The sequence below is a fragment of the Rhopilema esculentum genome, chromosome 11 (genome assembly GCF_057945365.1).
Source record: "Rhopilema esculentum isolate cy_ngs chromosome 11, ASM5794536v1, whole genome shotgun sequence".
NCBI classification, from domain to species: Eukaryota; Metazoa; Cnidaria; class Scyphozoa; order Rhizostomeae; family Rhizostomatidae; genus Rhopilema; species Rhopilema esculentum.
This window is the reverse complement of record NC_142825.1, coordinates 3,179,798-3,206,799: the sequence shown is the minus strand read 5'-3', so window position 1 is coordinate 3,206,799 and position 27,002 is coordinate 3,179,798. Positions and strand designations below refer to the sequence as shown.

General features: G+C 37.1%; 1 protein-coding gene across 5 annotated transcripts; it reads left to right on the top strand.

Annotated features, from left to right (window-relative positions):
* Positions 1–25,730, top strand: LOC135693921 (uncharacterized). 5 transcript variants are annotated; one of them, XM_065212500.2, is made up of 25 exons: positions 1–105; positions 1,968–2,020; positions 3,477–4,202; positions 5,394–5,507; positions 6,505–6,565; positions 6,800–6,879; positions 7,454–7,520; positions 7,887–7,969; positions 8,789–8,898; positions 10,567–10,614; positions 12,162–12,236; positions 14,607–14,705; positions 15,241–15,345; positions 15,865–15,980; positions 16,515–16,553; positions 17,041–17,104; positions 17,775–17,860; positions 18,476–18,524; positions 19,429–19,524; positions 20,392–20,472; positions 21,000–21,150; positions 22,211–22,341; positions 22,784–22,900; positions 23,775–23,839; positions 24,976–25,730. In XM_065212500.2, exons 2-25 carry the CDS (start codon positions 1,993–1,995, stop codon positions 25,067–25,069), a joined length of 2,685 nt encoding a protein of 894 aa, XP_065068572.2. In that variant the 5' UTR covers positions 1–105; positions 1,968–1,992; the 3' UTR covers positions 25,070–25,730. The 5 variants fall into 5 exon arrangements, 4 of the variants coding, with proteins under 4 accessions (XP_065068572.2, XP_065068575.2, XP_065068576.2 ...); XM_065212503.2 differs by having other exon boundaries at positions 7–105; positions 3,591–4,202; XM_065212504.2 differs by having other exon boundaries at positions 85–220; positions 3,591–4,202.
* The last annotated feature ends 1,272 nt before the right edge of the window (positions 25,731–27,002 follow it).

Sequence of the window (27,002 nt, the reverse complement as noted above, 5' to 3'; positions counted from 1 at the left end):
ATTCGTAAATAGGGTTGTGGGGAGGAGCATGTACTCAGGACAAGTTACTAACGTTCCAATACCGCTCAATGGAATAAAGAGTTGGCTGGTGGGGAGAAGAAATTGGTAAATGAACGTTTCTTCTATTTCCTGTTACTTCTTTGCTTTCGATCCAAGTCGTTTTATCTGTTCTCAAATATTTGAATTCAAGCTACTAGCGTGGTTCGCTTTCCGGGAAGAGGTATGTAGTGGATGTCCAGGCACACCTTTAGGCCTAGGCCTAGGCCTGCCTGCCTCTTGGGCATTCAATAAACGGATCTCTCTGTCACCAACATTGAATATTATCGAATTTATATTTATGCAGTGAATTTTAGTTTAGTTTTGAACCCCGACTTAAAGTTTAACGTGCATTTTCCCTACTTACCGCCGATGTTGCCTAGTTTTATTTGCAAAACATTGCGGTTTGAATTCAGCACTAGGCCAACTAAATGTTCGAATCCCTATAGAAATTCCCTGTGGGAGTGTTTAGATAAAGTATTCACACACGATTTAAAGCTTTCGCCTTGGGAAAAATCTATTTCCTTTTAATAAGCCTATATTTCAATTTGAGGCATTTTCTGGTTAAACCAAGAAAAACTGGTCTTTCAGTACCCTGCTCTTTAAGCTGTTTGGGACCATAGATCTGAAGACTTATTTGATTTGCACAACATTTCTAAATAATCCCATAGTAAACTGTTGTGATTATAATGATAGACAGACAAAGAGAATAAAATTTTATAAGTCAGAGAATGTTAAAATAAATGAAATAGAGATGCAACTCTTATAGTCGGTTCAGTTGTTTCTGACAATTCAAAAGCTTATCAAAAAATTTTTTCAGCATACAGTAGAATCTTGTTCAGATGTACCCTGGAATAATTTAAATTTTTGCCAAGTTTGGCAATTTTTTTATTCCTTTCGAATTCAAGTCAAAAGTTGTACCCCAGATTCGCCACATCAGACCATTTTTTCTTGCCCCCTGGAATGTCTGACTTTTATTTATTTATCTGCTACAGTACAGAACACAAAAACTGGCATTACACAAAGTTTGTTAGCCTTAGGGTAAATAGGATTGAACTGCATTTTTATATCTGCCTATATAAAGACAAAGTGCATTATAAAATTTAGATGAACTTGCGATGTGTTTGACAATGGTTGAACAAATCTGTAACATAAGGAACAAAAAAGATGTACCCTCGAATGCACTCTAGATAAAGATAATTTTTATGTTGTTTGGTTGGAAAGCCAATCAATTATTTTGCATTGTATGGCATGATAAATGCCTTTACCATAACTCTCTTCTATATCACAACATCAATTCATATCTTACTGATGAGTACTAGACAAAAAGTGCTTTAATATGATATGTTTCTGCTGTTTTATACTAGAAAGTGCCTTAAGGCACCTGACAATCAAGTACTGGTCAATAAACCAGTAGCTTTTCTTGTGTATGTTGTTTGTCTTTATCGTCAATAAATATCTCCTTGTTGATACTTTTATTGTCTTGACAATTATATAAAATTATTCATGTTCGGGGAGATGTTTTGCATGGAAAGCAAAGAGTAAAGTTGCTTACTCTGATGTTAAAATGTCCTGGAAATGCAGACTCTTTATTTTCCTTGTTTTCTTTCAATGGGGCACTGCTCAGAATAACATACAGATTTTAGTTAGAATTTAGAATTAATTAGTTAGAAAATATATGGTGGCCCTGGATGCATAGGATGATCCCTAGCTTATCGTTTTTGCATTCTTTTTATATAGATAGGAAAATCATAAACATGAACTTTTCTGGCTTTTTAAAGCTTGAACCTTGTTTTTGTCACTTTAATTTTCAACGACAGTCTATTTGGAGCACCCTCTTTAACAATTTAGATGCAAATTTCATGAAAAAGTTATATCTTATTGACTTATTTGATTTTACTCCTGAAATCTATTTTGCCTTTGTCCATCAGGTGAGGCTTCAAGCATCTGAAAGAAATGGAAAAGAAAAATGGTCCCACACCAGGTAAATCTCTAGGAAAAGAAATTATTCCTTGCTTTTACAGGAACAAACAATTACCTATTGTGTGTAAGAATTTTGTTTGATGATTATTCTTAGCCTATGCTAGGAGCAGGAGTTGTTGGTAAACCAGACTAGGCAGAATTTACAGTTAGAAGTAATTCCCACTGCTTTAGTGTATGGGATGATTCTGTCAACAAGCCTAGGTGTCCTGAATGCCATGCTCTAAATAAATGCTACTTCTACTTCTACTTCTACGAATTTAATCAACTATTTCAATACTGAAGGCTCTGCTGATGTAAAGAAAAACAAAAGGAAACAAACAAACAAAAACACACAAAAAGTTAACAACAAATAATAACAAATAAATAAGCTAAGCAACAGAGCAGTAGTTCCATGACTAAGATAGTATTTATCCAATTCTCTACAGTATAATCCGGTTATAACATAATTTAAGGGACCAGCGTATTAAGTACGTTATATCTGAAGTACGTTGTAACGAGGGTAAGTGAAAGTTGACTAAAACCAAGCACACCTTTTGCCGGGACCAAGCACACCAGTACTTTATATCCGAAAGTATGTAATAACTGAGTACGTTATAATGGGATTCTACTTTAGTGATTCTTCAAATAAAATGCTTCTTAACGCTTCAATCGAAGACCAAATTGTTGATACAATTTTCTAAACAGAAACAGGGCTGAATACTCATATTATATGTATCACCTGCCCCCACTATCTCAAAGTTTTAGGTTGTCTGTTAATACAGAGATATCAATACTGTAGTCGAGGCCATAGGCTACATAAGCTCAATTCTATCTATCTTGTGACTTTCTCAAAGTCTATTTTTATGCAAAACACATTGGACCAGCGTGGGGGAGAGATTAGAGAGAAAAGGAAAGCTAGACTTTTGAGTTTTTGATTCATAAAAATGAATAATTAATGTGCTCTCAGTATTCTTGTGAGTTCCAATTGCAGTCAAGAGAGTCACTGCTCTCAAAAGACATCATTTGAAGTGTAGAAGGATTTGCATAAAGCCAGATTCACAGCTGCATCTAAAGCTTCCATCTGCGCTTCAAAAAATGTATTTTAGTAATTTATCAGGCATTCTTTATTAGGGGCATGCTATAGTTCAACCATTTTCCAGCGCACTTATGAAATTGTGCTAACCAGCTGATGCTATTTTTTGGGTCTGGATGCAAATAATTAATGGCTTCTACTCTATAATGTCTCTTGTGGTCCACTGGTTGCTCCCGGCTCATACAGACTTTTGACTGAGTTTTCTTTGTAGCTATTGTCAACAATGATTGTGATGTTTACAGTTGACAGAATTAAGAGCTATCTTCGCTCTGTTTCAGATACTTAAATTTGATACTCTCTTGAGGCACACAATGGCCATATCTTACCCAAGGAGTGGTGATTATTTCTTAAATGATGATAAACAATAATTGATCATATTTTGCAGTTTCATCATCCCTGGTTAGTCTGCTACAAAATCGTGCTGAGCCTAGATTTAACGCCAGTCAACTCTCAAACAGCATGCAGACTCAAAATCAAGCATTTCCTTTTGCATCTTTAGCAAACCAGAGAGTGAACACAAATCCTGCCAGAGACACCCAGGCACCAGGAAGAACAAATATAATTTCACTTCTCCAGTGCTCAAACCAAACTAATGTGTCTAAAACATATCAAACTGGAAGTTCTGCAATGCCGGGAAATCGAGGTAACCAATTTCCTTCAGTGATAGGAATGGTCAGGGCACCGGCACAATCAAATGCAATTCAACAAGTAGTTTATGTTCGACCAATGACAAGTTCTGGTACCTCATCCAATGCAAATGGCGTTGGATTAGTGTCCTTTTCAGCTGGCAATCAGGCCCCAACAATGTTCACTAACCCTTTTAGTATACGAGGACTTTCTCCTCAAAAAAATTCCAAGCGAAGCAGTTACCCAGCCTATGTGCCAATCTACCCCCAGAAGATAGAAGGTAGCCCAAGCCAACAGCAGTCTGCATTGTCTTCGGTTCAGAGATTCAACCATCTAGTCAATAACATCAGTGCAAGTATAGCCTCCGTGAAGAAAAACCTAGAAGCATCTTTTGAAGGTCAAAAGAGAGAACGACCGATTGACCAAGCACATTCAACTGACAGTAATAGTAAACGGGTTAGAATCGGATGGAGCCCTGGAAAACGTAAGGATCATACATGATTTACAACATTTTTATTGAATTAAGTAACTTTAATTGTTATTATGTTGACGTACATAAAATATGAGAAAAAATGATTATTATGATAGTTCAAGATATTTTGTTTGGGCGGCCTGTAATAATTTATCTACAAAGAGAAAAACTCTTAACAACAGGGCTCACTGGCAAAGCAAAGTTAAAAACTTAGTTTTAAAAGTTACAAACATGGTTTTACATGAAAGCAGATTTAAAGACCTTGATATGAGACAACATTTTGTCCAAATGATTTCTTAAAAGCAGCATTTGCAACGAGCCTTTAGCAATATAGCTTTGATTATAAAGTATTATTTTTATCAGTACATTTTGAATTGCTGTTAAATAACCAGCCCACTCCCTCGTTATAGTGTTGAGTGCAATTTTCAAGCCTCTTAAAATTAAGTCGAACGTTTCTAGCAGGTTAAGTCCCCTATTTTGACAGCGAAGAACGACATAAGCCCAGAACTGTTTCTATTTAACACTGTAATATTTCAACCGGGTTTTCTTTTTCCTCTATTTCCTTCAGTAATCCTCTTTGTAGTTAGATTTTGACGATTGACCTTGATTTTAAGCAGTTTCTTTAAGGCAAGAATGAACAATCTGAGTCGCTTGCAAATGGAAAGGATTTTGGGTCACCTGACTTCACAGTTTTTGACTTTTTTTTACATTCAAAACATCCGCTTCATTTTACGTTCAAGTACTTTTCCATGATTTGGTATCCGGATATGTCCATATAGTAAACTCTGATCGGACATCTGTCAAGCTAAAATTGTGAAATTTGGATAACGTCGTTGACGGGCAACACCTGCTCATAGCAACAGAGAAGTCTCCATAACTTGAGCCTCTGCTACGCGTTTCATGGGTAAATAAAGGAATTAGTTGCATGAGCCTCTTCTGCGTCAATGACTGCAGAAACGACTTCATTACTGAAGCTTCTTTTCCATGTCTTTTCTTCTTTGTTAGCCAATGTGCAACTATGAGTTTAGGGGTCTGTACCACATTCGTGTAACGTAATTGATAACGCTACTTCTGTACTAGGAAATGGGAAAATTCTTTCGAGGGTAAAATCTTTCTTTGATTTTAGCTGACAATTTTGCTCTCGCGGCCTGCTGTTTACGTGATGTTTCGTTAGCTCTTCGAAAATCACTTTTTTCAATCCAGGAAAAAACTCAAATGAAAGGCAGTCGACACCGCCCCCAATCCTTGTGATTTCATCTGATGAAGAAGACAATGATTCGCATAACAAGGAAAAAACATCAACCCAAGCAAACCAAGGTAGATATAACAAATGGAAGCGTAAATTTGTGGACGTCTTTCTATATAGCCTAGAAAACATGGTGATTTCATGGTCAAGGACCGTTAGAGAGAGAGGGGGGGGGGATTGTATCAAAAGAAGTCAAAGTGTCATGCCCAAACCCCCTTATTTTAACTATTTCCTTACCGACCCTTTTCAGGGTCTGAAATCTAATTGTTAAGGGTGTTATTAGAAAAAGAAGGGGACAATTTCCCCGGATCTTTTTGTAGTTATTGTATTTTGCAATATTATTGAAATTTTGCTACAACAATTAGATTTTGTTTGATGTGATCTTGTTACTATAAACCATTGTTACTATATCCTGTAACAGCGACCGACTGTCACGAAATTGTTGAATACTACACTAGAAGTAGTTGGCCCTGTATTTTATGTCCTGATCAAGTAGCCCATTTGCTTATAATTGTGATCTAATCTGTGATTGTCATACAAGATCTTACCTCTTCATTAAGCTGTTTTTGATGGTAAAAATTTTCCAAAACCAATTTTAATGTTCTTTAGATGCTCTAGACTTTTTTGGTAAATCGTGTTTGACTCAAGTCCAGACCACCATCCTCGTTTTGATTCGTTTTCGAAAACGACCGAAAGAATCTTGCTGATACAGTTCACGAGATTATTTTTAATAAAAATGACGTCCTTCAAAATTGTTTGGCTTATCCTATTATTCTAAGTATCATAATTTACTAGACCCAGTTCCCCACATACGGGACCTTTGGTAGTTTGTGAGTGATTAAAAGATGGCCTACATACACGTGAATTACTAGTTGTTACTACAGGTCATAACAGTTCCGTTTGGCACGAGCTCGATTTTATCTTAAATCTGATAAGAAAATTGCAATATTATGCTGTAAAGTTTTTAGTTCTTATTACATTCCCCCAAAAACATAAGAGGCTGCCAATTATAGTCACCTATTTTTATCGTGTGTAAATCCATAGATGCCAACATTTTTTCTCTTCTAGGCGCAAGACTTAGATTTGTAAATGAAAAGAAAGTTTCATCAGATATTTCGACAACTGCGAAGTGAGTATTTATAAAAAGTTTAGATATTTCCAAGTCTCAACTACCTTCCTCCCTTTCTTCCTTTTGCTCTTTTTCTCTCCCCCTTCCTTTCTTCCTTCCTTCTTTTCTTCTTCCCTTCCTTCCTTTCTTCCTTCCTTCCTTCCTTCCTTCCTTCTTTCCTTTTCCTATTCCTTTTCTTGCCTTTTATATGACCTTTGATTGCTTTTTGTGATTTTTACATTCTGTTTACTTCAGTAACATAGCAGAGCGACTCCCAAATGCTGCAACAACTTCGGACGAAACACAAAGAAGCACGACCATGGAAAGCCTTAGTTGTAAGTTGAGCCCAGATTGCAAGCAACATTGATGCAACATTTTCTGATTGTTTAGATGTTGCTAGTTCAAACTTGTCCCTTATTTAACTAAAAGACTTTAACTTTTTATTAAAACTATTGATATTAGTGTGCCTCATAAAAATCTAGACTGTTATTGCCTCTTGTAGTCTCAACTTGTTGACTTTATTAGTATGGAGCAGTCTGTTTTGTGCTATCTACAATCTTGGATGGTGTTTGTTATCCATTCTCGGTTCTGGACCTTTTTGCCGCCTGGAATGGTGGTCACCAAACCCAGGTTTTAAAAAACCCAGGTTTGTGCCTTGTAACTACTCTTCTTTAGAAGGGCTTACCTCACCTATCACCTGCCCACAGCTATTGAGACAAACCCATAAGCGCACGCCTTGTACCATGCATGTGAAGTCCCACTCCCTCATTTAAAGTTGGCATGTATCTATCCTTTAATATCAGAAATGTCAACATTGAACTGTTGTAAAGATATAAAGAGAGCACAAGATCTTAAAACCTTCTTTCCGGGGTTGTAGATCTTGAAATAATTTTATTTTCTCTCTTCCAGATGGTTTATCAATTCTCGATAATCCTCGAAAAATTCTCGATACACTTGAGGAAGTCCTGAGAGACAGGTTTGTATGTTGAGAGAGCTTAGGCCCCACGCCAATCGCATTGACTTATTTGCATCGACCTACCCTACTATTACAAATCTATACTTGTCGTTTAAATATAGCAGATAAGTGCTCCGATTTTATTTAGCAAGAAAGTTGGTTAACCATCCTTTATTTGCCAATAAATTTGAAAATTGCCGACGAAGCACCCATAGATGGTAAAAGATTCCTTGTTTTCACAATGGAATTTTTTTTAAGAGGGGTTGTCACACCCACCACCTCCCCATCTCCCGTAGCGACGGTCGGGTACATTTTGCGACTTGTGTTACCTTTTTATGCTATTTTTATTTCCAAGAAATCCTTTGTCAGATACCTCTTTTCGTTCAGACCTACAAGACTTAGAGTCAATCTACGAAGCTTGTATTTATACAGCAAGATGGGTTGCTTGAGCAAGGTTTTATCGATTCTTCGTAAGTATTGAGCAGATTAATTATTGTTGCTTTGTTTTAGCTGACATATTTTTAGTTAATATCTCCTTAATAGTCTTATTTCAGAATTAACATCATAAAATCTAGCTTTGTGATTTATCGATTGCAACATTTCGCCTGAAACTCCTTGTTTTTGGTTTCCTTTTTTAATTGGCTCTTCCATTCCATTCTTTCAATAAATTTGGCTTTTTAGCAGTTTTGCTTTAGATAATATCAAATTTTATGACTACTTAGTTTTGTGATTTCTCTGCTGCCTAGTTCAAGGCATGCATCGCAAAACTCAAACTAGCAACTTAGATTCGTCATGTTCCATGCAATAAGGAGTGTATAGATCTGCCTTTCTGGTATCAAAACACCCTGGTAAATGTTAATCTTTATTACTTGAGCTTTTAAATATGACGTGATACAAATATATTTTTAGTATTTTCGGCTTTTATGAACATTACCTAGCAAAACACTATAAAATACTTTTAAGCATGAATAATCGATTAAATATGCTAACGATTGGTTAGAACATGGCCAACGATAGATTTGGAGTTGGCTGACAGTTTTTAGGCTTAGTTCATAACGGTTATGACAGAGAAAAGTTATTGTGATTTGATGAGGGATATAGCCTTTGCTTTTGTGGCCATGTCGTATATATGTCGCTAATTTGGACTTTTAGAGGTTTTCCACGATGCTCTTTAATGTTATGCGTTCAGAGTTTAAAAGGCTAAAAATAGACATTGTGACGTCATCACTTTAGAACTCTAATTCCTGGCTATATAATCACGTTTTGAATGATGGTTCTTTTGCCGACAGTTGAAGATATAAGTCCTGCTGCTCCAGTACATTCAGAAGATGGAAAGAGTGCATTGCATGCAGCAGCCTCTAAAGGGCATTTAGACGTTCTTGTTGTCCTTGTTTATAAGGTACGTACATTTAATCTGTTGATCTGTCTTGTCTGTTGATCTGCAAGCTGTTTTATGAAGAGGAAATTTTCGTCTTTATTGCTCAGGTAAACAGTATTCTAGAGATTAAGCCTCCAACAAAGAAATTCATGAACGCGTCCATTTTATTTTCGATAAATATTCGTCAGCAAATAATTTTCATCAGATATTTCGCCAACTGCGCCGTGAGTATTTGTCAATAATTCAAATTTACAGATCCCGTGTAGGGTGATGGCTGGAAAATATCTAAGAGCATTTCATTCTAAAGCTTACAGTTCTTAAAAACTGTCATCAGACCAACAAATCAGAGTTTGCTGACTAATAAGCTATTTTATCATTGCATCACCGAAGCAATATTTCCAAGTCTCAACTTCCTTTCTCCCTTTCTCCCCTCTGTACTTATTCTCTGCCCCCTTCATTCCTTCCTTCCTTCCTTCCTTCCTTCCTTCCTTCCTTCCTTCCTTCCTTCCTTCCTTCCTTCCTTCCTTCCTTCCTTCCTTCCTTCCTTCCTTCCTTCCTTCCTTCCTTCCTTCCTTCCTTCCTTCCTTCCTTCCTTCCTTCCTTCCTTCCTTCCTTCCTTTATACTTCCCTTCCTTCCATCTCTCCTTCCTGCCTTCATTCCTCTCTACCTTTCTTCCATCCTTCATTCTTCCATTTCTTCCTTCCATTTCTTCCTTCCTTCTTCCATTTCTTCCTTCCTTCCTTCCCTTCTTCCTTCCTTCCTTCATTCCTTCCTTCCTTCCTTCCTTCCTTCCTTCCTTCCTTCCTTCCTTCCTTCCTTCCTTCCTTCCTTCCTTCCTTCCTTCCTTCCTTCCTTCCTTCCTTCCTTCCTTCCTTCCTTCCTTCCTTCCTTCCTTCCTTCCTTCCTTCCTTTATACTTCCCTTCCTTCCATCTCTCCTTCCTGCCTTCATTCCTCTCTACCTTTCTTCCATCCTTCATTCTTCCATTTCTTCCTTCCATTTCTTCCTTCCTTCTTCCATTTCTTCCTTCCATTTCTTCCTTCCTTTCTTCTTCCCTTTCCTCCTTCCCCCCTTCCTGCCTTCCTTCCTCTCTACCTTTCTTCCATCCATCCTTCTTCCATTTCTTCCTTTCATTTCTTCCAACCAAAAAGCCGATATTTCTGCAAAACGCGGTTCTCATGGCTAGTTTTTCGGAAATTCTTCCTCGAGTCTCTGAGAAAATATACTTTTTTCGATAGCAACACGATGGGTTGTGTTTTTCCATTAAAATCCCCCACAGCTGGAGCTGCTCTTGTAGCCATAATATGAATCAATATACAAATGGCCATCTATGGTTAGCTGAGCTGTCATTATCTGATTGGTTGACATGCTGTCATATGATTGGGTGATCCACTATCATATGACTGGCTGAGCTTCCATCATCTAAATCGAATCAATCCATGCTTTTTAAGATTGTTCATTGCAAATCGATCTTCTGTATTCACGAAACTATTAGCGTAAAAATTATGACATGATAGGGTAGTAATGATGTGACTGTACTAGGTTACGGTGCGATGTTACGGTGTATAGGAGAGAACAGAATTGAAAGGCAATATTTGTCTATAAGCACGCAATTTTTGTGGTTCTCTTTTTTAAGGTTGTCATTTCCCATGTAAAATAATTCTTAAGATCGATTTACCTCGTTTATAGGCAGGTGTGCATGTTGACGTCACAGATAAATACAAAAGGACACCGCTGGTAGGTTAGGGCCGTTTTTAGAAGCAATCTAGCACTACTCGGTACTTATATTTTTTATCGGATTTCAGTGAAGCATTAGGATAAGCACTTTTGTTTTGATGATGAGATTTCGGCCTCTTGATAGCCGCTTAATTTTGGTTGTCATCTAAAGTGTTTGTTAGTACATCATTAATATAGCAGAGAAATTCACACGGTTAGTCACGTTGCTCAGTCACGAATTTCATCTTCCTCTCAGAAGATGTGGTAGTTTGGCGACTGTAGAATAAGCGATTTCACAGTTTTTGCCGCCATTATGATTTGGCAAAAATGGCGGACACGCAGCAAACGAGCAAATTACTGCAGAATTTCCAGTCAATTTTGTAGCTAGAATTGCTGATAAAATTAGGCAGTAATCAGCTAAATTAGAATTTAAATGTTCCTTTTTTACAATAAGCAACTTACAAACAGCTTTCCTTGTTGTTTTCCTTGTGATTTCACTGCTGACTTTGACCAGGCTGAAATCAGTCCCCTTTGACCTCTCGTACAAAAACTTCCGCTTTTCGATTCAAACCTTGGTGAAACTCGTTATTTCTAGCTTGTTTACAACCATCTTGAGTTGGACTCTCTTCAAAAATTCACTTGACGTCAATAAAACCTGTACGAGACATCAAAACACCGTGACCAATTCTATGATCGTGACGCATGTAATGTAATGAGGATTCCCCTGTATGGCATCCCAGCAGATATGCCTCTCATGCTATACAGGGGAATCCTCCATCAATAACATGCGTCACGATCATAGAAGTGGTCACGATGTTTTGATGTCTTTTACAGGTTTTATTGACGTCAAGTGAATTTTTGAAGAGAGTCCAACTCAAGATGGTTGTAAACAAGCTAGAAATAACGAGTTTCACCAAGGTTTGAATCGAAAAGCGGAAGTTTTTGTACGAGAGGTCAAAGGGGACTGATTTCAGCCTGGTCAAAGTCAGCAGTGAAATCACAAGGAAAACAACAAGGAAAGCTGTTTGTAAGTTGCTTATTGTAAAAAAGGAACATTTAAATTCTAATTTAGCTGATTACTGCCTAATTTTATCAGCAATTCTAGCTACAAAATTGACTGGAAATTCTGCGGTAATTTGCTCGTTTGCTGCGTGTCCGCCATTTTTGCCAATTCATAATGGCGGCAAAAACTGTGAAATCGCTTATTCAATGCTTAAGGGCTGTTGGACTGAGAATTAAGATTTAGACATTGCAACGATTCAAAGATATGGAATGTTTGTATGCAATTAAATATTTAAGCTGATTATTTACCAATAGGTAATAGAGTATGATATCCTGATCGATCTAAATATGATTTAGAATTCTGCACGATATTTGTATAATAAAAACATGTCGGAGCATGTGAATTTATTTGCCATATCTTGCCTATCTCTTATTTGTTTCTCGAGCTTGAGTTGTTTCCATGCGATCTTAGATATTAGCCAACACTTGAACTGCGAATTCGTCTTGTTGATCTACGTTTGTTTTTATCATCTTATTAATTTTGCCTCCTCGTCAATTTTCCCTAGTACATTGCAGTGGAGAAAGGGCACTTACAAGCTGCCCAGTTCCTCCATAAAGCAGGCGCCTCGCTTTTGTGCAAGGTGAGACATTTTTGCCTTATTATTGCCCCCCCTTCCATCCTAAGCTATTTAACGCCGTTACTGCGTCTCTTGGGCGCGTTTGAGGCCGAAGCTAACACTGCCAGTCGCTTGAAGGGTCATGATGACCTTTAAGGTTTGGTTATTAAAAGCAGCAGTGTGCCAGTAGGAAGGATGGAATACATTTATTTCAGAAATTCAATATTCTTAAGGGGGCCAGGCTTCACATATGATGTCATGGCTGAACGACGCAATAGCATTGTTTTGATGTCTATTAAAGGTCTTTCGGTCCTGCTGTCTATTAAAGGTCTTTCGGTCCTGCTGGCTTACCCCCTGATCAAAAAGCATACAGTCTTGAGATCAAATCGTTGTACACCTAGGCTGATACTAACTTATTCGTGTACGTGTTTGCTTGTGCTATTGAAAAGATAACATGTTGGATTTATACAGGAGAGTTTTTAAGAGGATGTTTATTTTGGGGCCTTTGTGCTCATACCAAACGTTAGATTGATTGCGAGGAATCAAAAGACCAAAACGCTCATACCAAATGTTAGATTGATTGCGAGGAATCTAACAAGACCAAAAGCAAATCGACTCTACTAGAAAACAAAAACGTTATTTGACTAGGGTCGGTTTGATGAAATCAGATTGGTTAAACAATTAAGGATAAATGAAACAGGTATTTGTAAACCCTCTGTTAACTTATAACGGTGCGTTAAAGCTTGTTTACACGCCTTTGGTTTTGCTGACGTAAACGTGCTTTGGTTCTTGATGTCCTAATAGGAAAATACAGCTCACAAAAAATGTCTATGGGCCATTTATTATCGAAACTGCCTCGATATTCCACCTTCACAGAATCTAAATCCTATCTTTGAAGGCAACCCTGCTCAGCCTAAAACCAGAACATCATAATTTCAAAATGTATTGTTTAGCACTCGAAGAAAACCCAAATTCCAATTTTCATAGAAGATTAAGGTATCATGAAAATAGGAGATTAGGAATCCACCCAACAAACCGGGCTAGGGAACTGCGGGGTGAATATCCTCTTTTGTTTCAGCAATTAAGATCGATTTGCACAACGCACAATCAAGGTCTCGCTAGGTTCATCCCGGGCTGAGTCCGACCCTCGAGCTGACGTTTTGCCAATTTTAACCCAAGTTGAATTGATTAACATGAACAAAATATTACCTGTGTTGGGTTCAAATTGTTTTCCATAATTGCTTAATTAAAGAATTCTGATTCGGCGTCTCCCCTTCCTGATATAAATTTAGTTCTGATTACACTGTACCGGTGCAGCTGTTTGTCTTCAACAACCAGCTAATATGTTCCAGTGTTCGGTGGAGAATAATTCAATATTTGCTAAAATGACGAAGTTATTCAATTGAGCAATCAATCCTAGAGTGACAATGAACTTATCATAATTGAAATATATTCCTTTAACACGACTTTCTTGACGATCAGTAAGCTCATTTTTCTAGCTATTACCAATTTGATTTATGGAATTTTTCGATGTAATTATTATTCTCGTGTAAGGTTTATGAGCTGAAGGGAATATCCTGTTTAAACAGCAATCAAATGAAAAAAATTTGCTTCCGCTTGAAATGTCATGTTTTCGACTGTTTTAAAGATGTTTTAAAACATCAGCAACCTATGAAACACACCCAAGAACCGAAAAGGTGACAAATAGACAATGTGTCCATTCATCGACAGCCTGCTTTGAAAACACTTTGGAGAAGGAGAAGGGATCAAAGTTTTTTGAATAAGGGCACAGACTCGACTGTTGAGCATTTTATCAGTTAAAAACTTTGCTGTAAATTTGCTTGGGTTTTTCGATGGTTAGTTAGTTTTGGAGCAATCATGCTACACTCTTTTTTTATGATAACAATTTTATAAGAACACGAACTTCGAAATTGGTCAAAAGTTAAAACAAATTAAGCTGAGCTAGAGTAAAATGCAATTTTGAGCAACGTTTTATCTCAAAGACGAGGATTTTTAGCCATGTGTGGGTGCTTTTTCGGTAAATATTCAAGCTTGTCGGCGAATGAAGGTTGTCTCACTCACTTTGTTGGCAAATGAGGCCTAAACACCTCCCTAGAGTGAAAAAGCTAGCAAACGCAGTGCTTTCACCTTACATATTTAAGAACAAGCTAAGAACAATCCAGCCTCAGATTTTCGAAAAAATTAAGAACAGTCAGTCTGAATTTAAATTTACTTGTTCTTATAAAAAAAGAGTATATCGCACATTGCCCTTTTGATCTTTTGATAATTTAGTTATCTACATCTTGTGATTTTTCAGCTGTATCAGTTGTGGAAATTGTAGCTTTTACCACATTTAGCTCAAACTCAATTTAATCTAGTTTAGCTTTTCCGCAGAACTTTGATGGAATGGGTTTAGTACACGTTGCCGCCCACAAAGGACATGTAGATATTCTAGCATGGTTACTGAGTCGGAGGAAATCGCTGAACGAGCAGGTGATAACTGCGATAACTGCGATCTACAACTGCGTTCTGTTAAGGTTTCTTTGTAAAAAAAAGCTGTAAACCAGCACCTTGAAATAAAATGCAGTGCGTGAATTGCTTATCAATACCTAATGTCTTTATGTGAATGTCGCATGCGTAATGAAAAGATTTACCTTTCTCGTTGAATAGACATTAAAAGGTGAATAACTGTAAAGTTTTCGCTCATTGTTTGTCTATGTTTAATAAATTTTGGAAAGTTCCTAATTTGGAAAGCTTTTTGCTGATAATGAATGCATAAAAAACTCAGGTTTTTTGCTCTGACTGTACTGTTACCTGAACCTTAAGTGCCGTTCATAATTGGACATATATAGAGTCAGAATTTTTAATTGACTTCATTGAGTTATCAGGACACCATTTTTGCTTTGTTTGAGCAGTCAACTCGTTGATAACGGAACACAGTCTGCTCCTTGTTCCTTGTTGCTGCCAATGTTTTCCGTGTAGAGTTTTTTTGCATTGATTTGTTTTCATTTCAAATTTACATTTCAAGGATAATGGCGGCTGGACCTCTCTTATGTGGGCTGCGGAGGATGGCAACGCAGAGGCACTGCAACTTCTAATAAGAAAAGGAGCGAGAACGGATCTTCGAGACAAGGTTTATAAACTGTGTTTTCTGTTTTAATGTGCCAATTGCCACCCTAGTTACTGCTGTTACTTGATTCCTTTATTCGCTGTTTGTGCAAATATTCTGTATGCGCAACTTGGCTAAATTGCTCATTTGTTTCATTTGACGTTTAAGGGATGGTGTCTGGAACTAAGGCCAAAATAGCCTTGTACTTTGTCATTGGTCTAAATAAGCTGTTTACCGATAAAAGTAAGACCGTAAATCCGTGAATAAGCGCCCGCTCTAATAGGTGACCCACTTGAATAAGCGCCCTGCTTGATTAAGCGCCCTGCTTGATTAAGCGCCCTGCTTGATTAAGCGCACTGCTTTGATAAGCGCCCTGCTTGGATAAGCACCCCCTTTGAGTTCTTAATTCGAACGGGGCGCTTATTTGATTTTTGCCGTAAATTCTCGCCCAGGCGCTCATTCTAGGATATACGATAGCTAAACACAGAAATTTTGCAGAATTTAGCTCTTGTACCGTATTAATTTATGATAGTTTGATAACAGGAGCAGAATACAGTGCTGCATTGGGCATCTATGGCTGGTGCGTTAGATGGCTGCGAAGTAGTGCTCGATGCAAAATGCGACGTGAATTGCGTTAACATGTATGGAGACACGCCGCTGTAAGTATATTTATTAGGCTGCAGTTTGAAGGTGGAATTGCTTTAATTTAAGGTGGCAATGCTGTCAAGGTAAGGTGGACTGTTTAGAACTTAAGGTGATACTGCTTTGCATTTTAGGAAGTAGCGCTTTGTGTTTTGAGGTTGGACTCTTAACCTTCAGGACAAAGTGAATCTAAAGTAGAAACCTCCTCTAATTTGTGTACAGTCTGAATGGGAATCAAAACATCTGTCTACGATTAAAAATACCTGGTTTAAGAAAGCCTTTTTATCTAATCTCCGCTAGTTGGCATTTAAGAGCACCATAAGCTGGAAGAAGACGAAGGATCTGTAGCTGAACTTGGCAGAAATTAAAATAGAAAGCCACATTGTGTGTGAAAATTTTTTGCACATATTAAAATTTTCCCATGGAAATCTGATTCCGGTCTTAATTGCATCCCGAAAGCTGTGTTTTCTCAATCTTTAGAAAATACCTAATTTTGTTCATGCAGGCACATTGCTCATGCAGGACTGAAATAACTAATTTTGTTCATGCAGGCACATTGCAGCTAGGGAAGGGAATTTTAACATTGTCAAGTAAGTTTGGCAACGTGACTTTGCATTTTAATTTAAAGATGTGGAATATGTGGAATCAATTTTTTCTAAAGCATTATGATTTTTGCATTCTTTGTAGCTTCTGTTGGGAACGTCCAAGTCAAATTAGCTTCTCGGGCTAGTTTTTTGAGCCTTTGATGTGTTTTGTGTAGATCTAATGACGTAATTTCCACAGGCTCGGTGCCATGCCACTTTGCTCCACCGCACCTCAAATGGTTTACACAAAAGTCGAATCAATTCAACCAAAATTTTCCGTGAAAAGTTTGAGTGTTTTGAACATTTTAATGCTACTTAACGTTTTTGGCAGGTAGCAAAACACATTTCATTATTTGTTTGGTTCATACCCGATTTCTAATGAAATAACTGTTGAAATGACTATTGAAACACCAACAATGTTTTGCTACTGGTCCTAGATTTTAAGGTCAGAACTTTGAGGTAGTTTTTAAAATTTGCTTTATCGCTGTTTTAGGCTGTTCCTGCTTCGTGGTGCTGACACTTCTGTTAAAAACAAAGAGGATAAAATGCCTATGGATGTAAGTTTTCGCCCAGGGGAACTCGTTTATTCTTCAGAATTTGACAGCAACAAATATCTGCACACCGAAGCCAACATTTTTCTTGCTTTAAGGCACAATAATGCTTAATTAAGAACCTTAATTCTAATGTGCCTTACCGTATTTCCTCTGATAAACGCCTTTAATAGGTTTTATAATTACACTTCAGATTTATATAAGACACATTTGTATCAGATAAGCAAGTTGCTTTTAGATAAAAGAATATAGAGTCAATCCTTTAAATGATTTAATATTTAGACCATAAAATTGTTCTAATTTATTTATATTTGTATTTTCAGAATTTCGCTAGGTCCAAGGGAAATTTAGGCATAGCCCTTCGCAAAGAGATTAGAGGGGGGAAAGAAAAACTGCTTCACTTTGAATTGACGCATAGACTGAAGAAAATGGAAATTAAAAAAGCACCTTATTTTTTCGTAATTGTCACATATTTGTGAAGGATTAAGCCTGACTTCTTTTTGACATCTTCCTTCTTTTATTAGAGGGGGCGCTTATAAAAGGGCGTTTATTGAAGAGGGTGTTTAATAGAGACAGGGGTTCATCTGAGACTCGGCGTTTAACCGAGATAACACGATGATTATTGCTTTTGATGATCATGTTTGCAATTTGTTATTGTGCTGTTTTTCAACTTCAGGTTTGCGTCAACAATCCCCAAGTGCGGGATGCAATCAGACTGAGGCATGCCATAGGTCACGTGAACATCAGGCGAAAATATGATTGGTAATTTTCCTTTTGATTTTGTTTCTTTCGTTGTTTTTCTTACCCGTGTATATAACGGGGTTCCACAAAAACATCAAAATTGACGAGGCTAATCTTCCATACCTGACAATAACATAACACACGGCCTAAATTCTACCACGAGATTTTAACATCCAATTACAAGACAGCCTCTTCCTCATTGCTGTGTATGATCATAACAAAATGATAATTTTACTATCGTCTAAATACTATAACCCTCTGCAAGATGTGTTGCTAATGAGGCTTGGTGTGCTTTTAAATGCAACAATGTCACCAAGATTAGCATTTTAAAACTTATTCAATATCTTCCTTAGCTTGTAGCTTTGTTTTCCTTTTTGACATGAATATTCTTTTGTTATTATAGTTAAATGTAGTTTTACCTTTTTCATGCAGCTTTATCTTATTTGTGATAGATTTATGTTATTTTTTATCTTAATATGATATATTTTAACCATCAATTAACCCATCATTTTATGTCTACTGTTTGTCAGTCAACTTCTGTCATTTCGGGAAAAACCAAAGGTCTCCAATCATATGTTTATTCAATATTTTCGTAACATTTGTTAAACTATCTTTTGTTTTTTTTATTTCTTAAAGCGACATTTCAAGAGGCAAAGAAAGAATCCCTATCAGCTGCATAAACGAAGTTAGTTTTGTCTTTAATCGCAAGCCACCTTAATTATGTTTTGACAGTTCCTTTCTTTATTTTATAACTTCTTTTATCCTGCAAACTCAACTCAACTTGACATTGTTCCGCTGCAGCACTCTTAAGCACGTTTCCACATTTTGATATCCAGTTCCTATAGGGCTGTCGTTATTCTTTTTGTAAACGGCTCCCGATTGGCTGACATAGAATCCATCCATTTGATTGGCTATCGTACAAATTAATGTGCATTAACCAATCGTCTCTATTTACAATAGGAATTTCGTTCACGGTCAATATGCTTGGAATCTATTTTAGTACAATCCTTGTTAAAACTTATTGATTGCTATCCAAAGATATTTATTGCTTTGTTTTATATTTGAGTTCCTTTTTTGAGATAAAATATTTTTATAAATATTTTCTATCAATTTAAAATATTTAATCAGAAAGTCATGAAGTATTTTGATAAAATATTCTACATTTATGATTTGTATTAAGATAAAATGAAAGTAAAATGTATATGATATATATAAATAAAAGTTATTAAGCTACAATGAAAATGAAGATTCACATTTAAGCACTTCCAGAATAAAAATTAAACACGTAAGCCAAGTGTTTAAAGCGGTCCAATCTATGGGAAAATGGTGACTTTGACCCCCGCCGTCTGTCCTATCAGCACCAAATTGGCACCTGGTAGCGAGAAAAGGTAATATCCAGTGAGGGACGGAACTGGGTATTTTCCCCATAATGCTGCAGGCGATTAATATTCCACATGTGCACTACACTTGCGCCAGGTCCGTGCTTTATACAAGGGCCATCTTACAGGTTTTCCTAGTTATTAAAAGAAAACCTTTTTTCATTTCTGTCAACAAATTGTCTCTTTTTGAATTTTGGATGTTTGTTAAAGGTGGACGATGAGCCGTTGCCCCTGAGCTTCACTTACATAACTGAGGCTGTTGAGTCGCATACCGTCAGCATCATGAAAGATCTACTCACTGTTAAGGTTGGTTTTTGCGTCCATTTTCTACTGATTTTGTTTACGAACATTGTTATTGTAACTCGGTGAAAAGTACAAAAGCAATTTTTGTAGGCCGTGGGTTCAAGTCCGATTGCCGGTCAGCAAAGAATATGCCATTGTTGTCACTACACGGGGCAAACGTCTTTGGTTGGCTTAATGGTTGCTACTTGAGGCTGGGATGAAGGTGATCCAGCCCCAAGATAACATAAAGCTGACTTCAACAACCCGTTTAGAGGGGTACCATGTTCATCAGCAAAATTTTTCAGTTGGTTGCTGCCTTTTTTAGAGTTTTAGAGTTTTCAAGAATTAATACTTTGAAAATGGGCCTGTTCTTGAATTATTACCCTTTGAAAAATTTCCTTTTGACTTACTCAAGACAGAAAACTGCATTTTGGTATAACCTCAACAGAACAAGATTATGCCATGAAAGCTCTGTTTAGCCTCCTCTGCTCTTTTACGCCGCCCCCTAATTTCGAACACAACCCCCCCCCCCCACCAATTTGATTTTGCCGGCTATATTTCGCAAAATATAGAAAGTTAAAAACCTGGAATTTTTAAGCATATTCACGAAATTTTACTGTTTTCTTTGACGTATGCAAATGTATGCTAATGTATGCAAAAATGAAGTAAAACAAGAAATGAGCTTCTTTTTCCCGTGCAGTTATTCCAAAGGTTGGTACTGGAATAATAAGACCCTGATATTTTCTAAACGCCATAATATAATAGAACAAAGTGCAGTACACTTACATCGACTTACTAGGCTACTTTTCTTTATCCTTGTAATACAAGTATTTGTTTGTTTAATGGCAAAGCTATTGCCACGAGATAACTCTTGGATTCTCTATTTTTTAGGGGTGCAAATGTCAAAATGACTGCTCGGTGGAAATGTGCGAGTGTATTCAGAGAAATGAAGAAACCAAGTGCTGGTACGATGTACGTCAAATCGATAATATGAGAAGTTTTTTTCTGTAAAAGAAGTTTTGTTCACTGTACGATATTGTTGTCTTGTCAATCAGAGGTTTTTGTTCTTTGTGCAGCAAAATGGCGCAATATGTTCCAGCTTTCTTCATTCTCTTTATTCGTTTCCATAAGTCGTTTCATAATTTGGTTCCTTTGCATTCAATTCTCTTAAAGAAAAACCTAAGAGATTAAGGTTCTTTAGGCCGCATTTTTATATTCAAAAACCTTGTAGGCTGAGAGAGCCATAAAGTTCTTGATACAACAGTTATCCTCATGAAATATTGTCTAAGGATCACTTGCCATTAAAGTCTGCGTGTTGGCAATTTTGAGCTACAAAACCCTTTAAACTCTTAATAATAACAAGTAACCCTGAAACGACCACATGCACATTTAGACTGAGAACCAAGAATAATCTGACTTGTGAAAAAGCACGTTCTTCTTTGCTGAGATTTACTGTACTCGTTTCTCTCACCTGAATTAATTCTCTGTTTTCATTTTAGGAAGGCGTCCTTGATATGTCCTTTATGGAGCTTGACCAGCCTGTTTTGGTTGAGTGCTCAAAGCTTTGTCATTGTTGGTCATACTGTAGTAACAGGGTGGTGCAAAAAGGCCTGCAGTTCCCGCTGCAAGTTTACAAAACCGCCAATATGGGTACTATGCATATTAATTTATATTCATCGCTGAATCGTTTCAGGAGAGTCAATTAATTAGTAGTTCAACTAAGAGTTTAATCATGTTTTATTTTGCGCAAATCGTATCAGTACAGGGTCATTGGTATGCAATTCACGTTGTGGGTTAGGGGGGGGGATGAGGTTCCTGGGTTGAGAGACGAGTCGTAAATAGAGATAACAGGTTATTGCTTGGATTTAATTAGGGGCGGACTGTACACCAGTTAGTCTTTTTGATGCTGACTTTTCAACGCAAACCATTAAGTAGAAATTTGCACATTTCTAACTTCATTGATTTCTGCAACTTCACAAGCCTGGTTTTCACTCAGCCTTGAACAGTTTTTTATTACGCCCTAGTGTCTCTCCGCTTGCTTCATCAAAGCTCTAAATTCAGAGAAATACGTATAGATTGTCGTTATTATAATTGGAATGGCGAAGTCATGTTTTTGTATTAAAAAATACAATTTTCTCAATGTAAATCAGATAAGTGCAGGTAGAGTCGAAAAAACTCAACGATTCCATGGGTGTGAGCCGGAGAAAGGTTCTCCAACGACGCAGTCGTTTCAAGGCCAATGCATAACTTGAAAAGAGTATATAAAGTGATAGGAATTGTTTGTTGTGCTTGCACATTTCTTTTGTCCTGACACAGCGTAAAGACCAAAGCAGTGATTTTTTACTGAAATTCCATTTCTAAGAACAATTTATTGAAAAGGAGAAAGGAAAATTTTGAGGAAGGCAAAAAGGACAAAATTTTATCCAGAGGAATGTTGAGACGTTTTCTAAACTCGAAACGCAGACATCTTTCTATGTCAAAATTTCTTACATACACTGTGCTGTAATGCCCATCTTGTAGACGAGGAAGTTGCAGCTGTCGTGACGTATGCTATTTGAAACCTGGATGTTAGACACAGACGTGAATATGGCAGATGATTTGCCTAGATCTTCCGTTGCCACTCCGAGATTGATATGACATTAAGTATCTACAATATTTATTCTGCGATAATTTTGATATCTTGTTCACAATTTATGTGATTTTTTGACAGGCTGGGGTCTTCGCACGATTGGACCTATCTTGAAAGGGTCGTTCGTTTTGAATTACGTTGGTGAAGTGATTTCAGATGACGAGGCCGATCGAAGAGGCGACGATTCCTACTTGTTTGATCTCGATATGAAGGTGCGTTCTCGTTTTGATGTATTCAGATGAAATGTTTCAGTGTCAGATTTTGTACAGCCTCATCGCCAAACGCTTCAGTTCCTCCAAGTCTCAACTCCCAAGAATTACTGAAAAACCAGAATGGTATCCTAACCCTTATTAAGAACATTCAAGATTTCAAAATTGCAGGCCAAGTTTTTATTTGCATTTCAAGAGGTATCTTGTACATAGGTTTTCGTAAAAGTGAAATGTATTTTGCAAAGAAATACAAGGAAATCATTTATCATTTCTTACTTATTAATAGTATTTCGGAAATTTAGATATACTGCACAGAATCTTTTGAGTCGGATTATTCTCATTTCCCCCACCCCCCCCCCCCCCACTTAAACAAACCCCCACCCCCTTAGCCATTTTTTAAATCACCAGTGCGTTCTTTATTTGCTTCATGTTTCGGTTTCTGCAGAACTCGAATGACGAAGACAATTGTCTCGATGCAAATTTCTATGGCAACTGTGGACGATTCATAAACCACTCATGTGAATCGAACCTCGTTCCTGTTAGAGTTTTTACACATCACCGGGTTTGTCAATTAGATACATACTATAACTATTTGTTTCCTATGTTAAGCTTCGACACTGCCTTTTACCGTGAACGTCAGGAAGGAAAAACCTTACAACAAAATCCCTCCTTATTCCATCTCCTCGTTGTATTCTTTTTCAAATTGTTTGACTGGAATGCAAAATTTTGCTGCCCACCTGCAATGAAAAGTTCAGTTTATGCGATGCTTCGTCTGGTTTTGTATATTTCGATAGACTAAAGATGGATTGCTGCCTTGAGAAATTTTTTAGATGATCTAATTAAACAAGTTCGCAAGTGGTTATATGTAACATTGACTCAGCTATGGTTATATTAATGCATGCTCAGAAAGGTGTCCAAGAATGCATTTCAGTTACTCACAAAGGACTGATTGATATGAAGGCAACTTTCTTATGAAAGGTATACAGGAACAAAGCAATACGACGACGAGAGTCCAATGTCACGAAATAAATTTTCAAAATAAATTAAATTTAAGAGTATACTAATATTTCGCCCCGGCATACAGGGCTTCATTTTAAAATCTCATTGCAAGATTCACAGAATCCGGCGGACAGCCTATCCTGCGGTTCTTCCTTCTCACAACTTTCTTATGACGTCATGACTTTTCGTATGACTTTTCTCAGGCTTTTTTATACTGTTTTTTAATAAATATTCATATTACAAAGTGGATTTGCTGAATTATATATAAAACCGCTTATCGCTTCTTAATTTATATTAAAGGTACTTCCGCAACCGATTTCCTTTGAGAATATAAGAGCCTTTAATAGCTTTGAGCTTAAAGAGCTTCGGGAATAAAGAACCACGGGCGATCAACCTCTCTTTCCTTGAAGTGCATAACCTCGTTTGTTTTGTCGCAGGACTGGAGATTTCCAGGAATAGCATTTTTTGCAAGTCGCGATATCGAAGCCTATGAGGGTCTAAGGTATTTCTGAAAGATTATTCGACTATTTTGTCTTCTATTTGATCATGGAAAGTTTATCAAGATTCCTAAACATGGAAAATTATTTTTACCCCATGTGTAATAAAGGTTTTTGCCTTGTTATCTTAAACAATTTGCAAGGGGTTTGTTGTGAACTAAGCCTCTAAGAGTTTCTGTAAGAAAGTCATTCTCTAGCGTTATCCAAGCCTATGGTCAACACTAAAAGCTAAAACAAAGCTGCTCATTATCACAGCTGAGCGACTGAGAAGAGGTTTCTAGTGGCCTTTTATTTCGCTTAAAAACATGTAGAATGCAATATCTTACTGAATTCTGCTATAAAATGAAGATGAATATGTGTTTTCAAGTTTATTCGTTTGTTTTTTGACAAAACAGCTCTTTACTACGATACTCAAAGTGCACATCGTGTTTGAAAATCTTTTTAGCTCAACGCCGGTCATAACCCTACCTATCCCTACCTGACCCTTATCCGACCTGACCCTAACCCTACCTGACCTTAATTCTACCTGACCCTAACCCCACCTGACCCTAACCCTACCTGACCCTAATCCTACCTGACCCTAATCCTACCTGACCCTAATCCTACCTGACCCTACCTATCCCTACCTGGCCCTAACCCTACCGGACCCTAACACCTTTTGACCCTAATCTTACCTTACCCTGACCCTAACGCTACCTGACCCTAATCCTACTTGACCCTACCTATCCCTACCTGATCCTAACCCTACCCGACCCTAACCCTACTTGACCCTAATCTTACCTTACCCTGACCCTAATCCTACTTGTACCTAACCTACTCTTATAGATCCATATTATTGAGGAATTAAGTGAGATCCCCGATTCTCAACGTCTGCCTTCTTTGCAAACGACTTCTAGAGATATGACTTTAGGAGCAGATGAAACTCCCATTCAAAAGCTTGTCGATGAAAATCCATATTTGTCATAAGCATTACCTGTCTATCGTTAGTGGCCACGTCCACTTGTCCCGGCCATCATACAATGCCCCCCCCCACCCCCGTCAAATAACAAACATCTAACTGTAGCACTTTTATAAAAAGAAATTATCATTACCTAGCTTGCAGTTATTTTGCTTTCCTGTTAACCATCTTTTTCTTTTTCAGTTTCGATTATGGTGATAAATTTTGGGAAATAAAGAAGAAAAGTGGTCTTCGATGCCAATGCGATTCCGCAAATTGTAAATACCTCGACATATAATATAGCAGTGTACAGGATTTTTACATATTTTTACTGTTTATAAAGAGTTCGATAAAAGCTGGAATATTTTATTGTATTATCCAACAAGTTTGTATTCCATGTAAAGATGCATCGTCTGCGAGACAATTTAGTTGTAAGTTTTGCTGTAGCCCCTGCTAGGCTGACGTCTATCAAGTGAATTGCGTTTTCGCCATGGAAAGATGTGTAGAAACTTGGTCTATCCATCCTCGGTTATTATGACAATCAGAATGTTGCGTATCGATTTATTTTTTTTAAGCATTAATCATGTTGTCAATATTTGACGCAAATCTACTGGCTTTGCTTCCAAGTTGGATTATCATAGATTTTGTTAAAATATGTGTTTGAGGGACAAATATTAAAAATAAGAATATAATATACTTATCGAATATTGTAAATACGTTTTAGATATTATGCATGTATTTTAAGGTTAAGATTTGTTTTAAATTTAATCTTCTAACGCTGTTTGTGGTACGTTTTAAAAACTCTTTGAACCTGTTCTATCTTTTTATCTAGCTTTTGAAATAATTGGTGATTTTTGTATGTTTGTCAAATCTTGTTGACTCTTCAACTTTCAATTCAGAAACACTTATATACGCATTGTATTTTTTAAATTAAGTAAAAGATATTTAGGCTGCCATAAGAGATCTGTTTCATGCAAACTGCTGCAAAGAAGTTCTTAGAGAGTATTCAAAACTTTGTTGAAACCACCTTTATTTTCTGCCGAATTTTCGTTATTTTACAACCATTATTCACAGGGCGTACCGAGGTAAGGGATGTGAGGGTGTGCTGCAAGCCGTCCGTAATTTTGGGCTTCTTTGTGAAAATTGAGGTTCTGATTGTTTTTTCATCTTTTTTCCATCTTCTTCAACTTTAATCCCCGCTTCAAATCCCCCCAGACTGCTCTAAATCCTCTCTCTCAATTTCGCATTGATGACACATTCTCACATCAATCCTCATTGCTGAACCGTGTCTATTAATTAAGCTTTAAAGTCTATTAAAACTATGCAAGGCCGTTTTCATCGTCATTTTTAAGTCAAACCAAATAGAACTAAAGGACATAGTTTTTAAAAAAGCTTACGAATATTGCTAAGGACTTGACTTTGGTCTAAATCAATTTTGTAATTATTTCAAATACATTTTTTCACCATCCCTTCAATGATTTTTTTCTTTATAGCCATGCATGTTGGCGGTCCTTACTAGGTCTCTGAACAATCGTGACATTTTGCCCCCTCAACTACTTTTTACAAAGTTTCCATAATCCAGCCCGTGGTACCGATGTTCTAATCTCGGCTGCTGCTCAACCGATTAATGTCCGTTGCAACTGAACCAATGTTCAGAATAATATCAACCTCGTCATGTTTTGATTGGAAGATGACGAAGAGTGCAAATAGTTTTTTTATCACGTGACATATGCTGATCTAATTATTTTCAAATCGAGGCTAGTACACCTCTTGTCTTTCTGAGGCTAACATATCTTAGCCTTTATAACATATGCTGGGGTTATCGGGTGCCCACGTAGCGGGGTTCGTAGGGGGGGCTAGTTAAAGCTAACAGGTGCAGGCATAGCCGATCCATTGGATGAATTAATCATTACTTAATTTACAACCAGGAAGCAGTTTGTAAAAATTAATGGTCAATATTCCATATAAAAAGAAGTAGAGTTAGAAGTACCTCAGGGCTCTATTCTTGGCTCTAAACTATTTTGTATACATGTTACCGATCGACCTGATGTTCCCCCAGTGACGATTCATTATAAATGTTTGCTGATGATACCAAGTTCTTCTGCATTGGAGACACCATGGAAAAAGTTACAATCAACATACAAACTGCTCTTGATGAAATTAGTAATGGTGGAAACCAAACATCCCCACACTACATCCTGCAATTTTGCTATCAAGAAGCCCTTAACTGG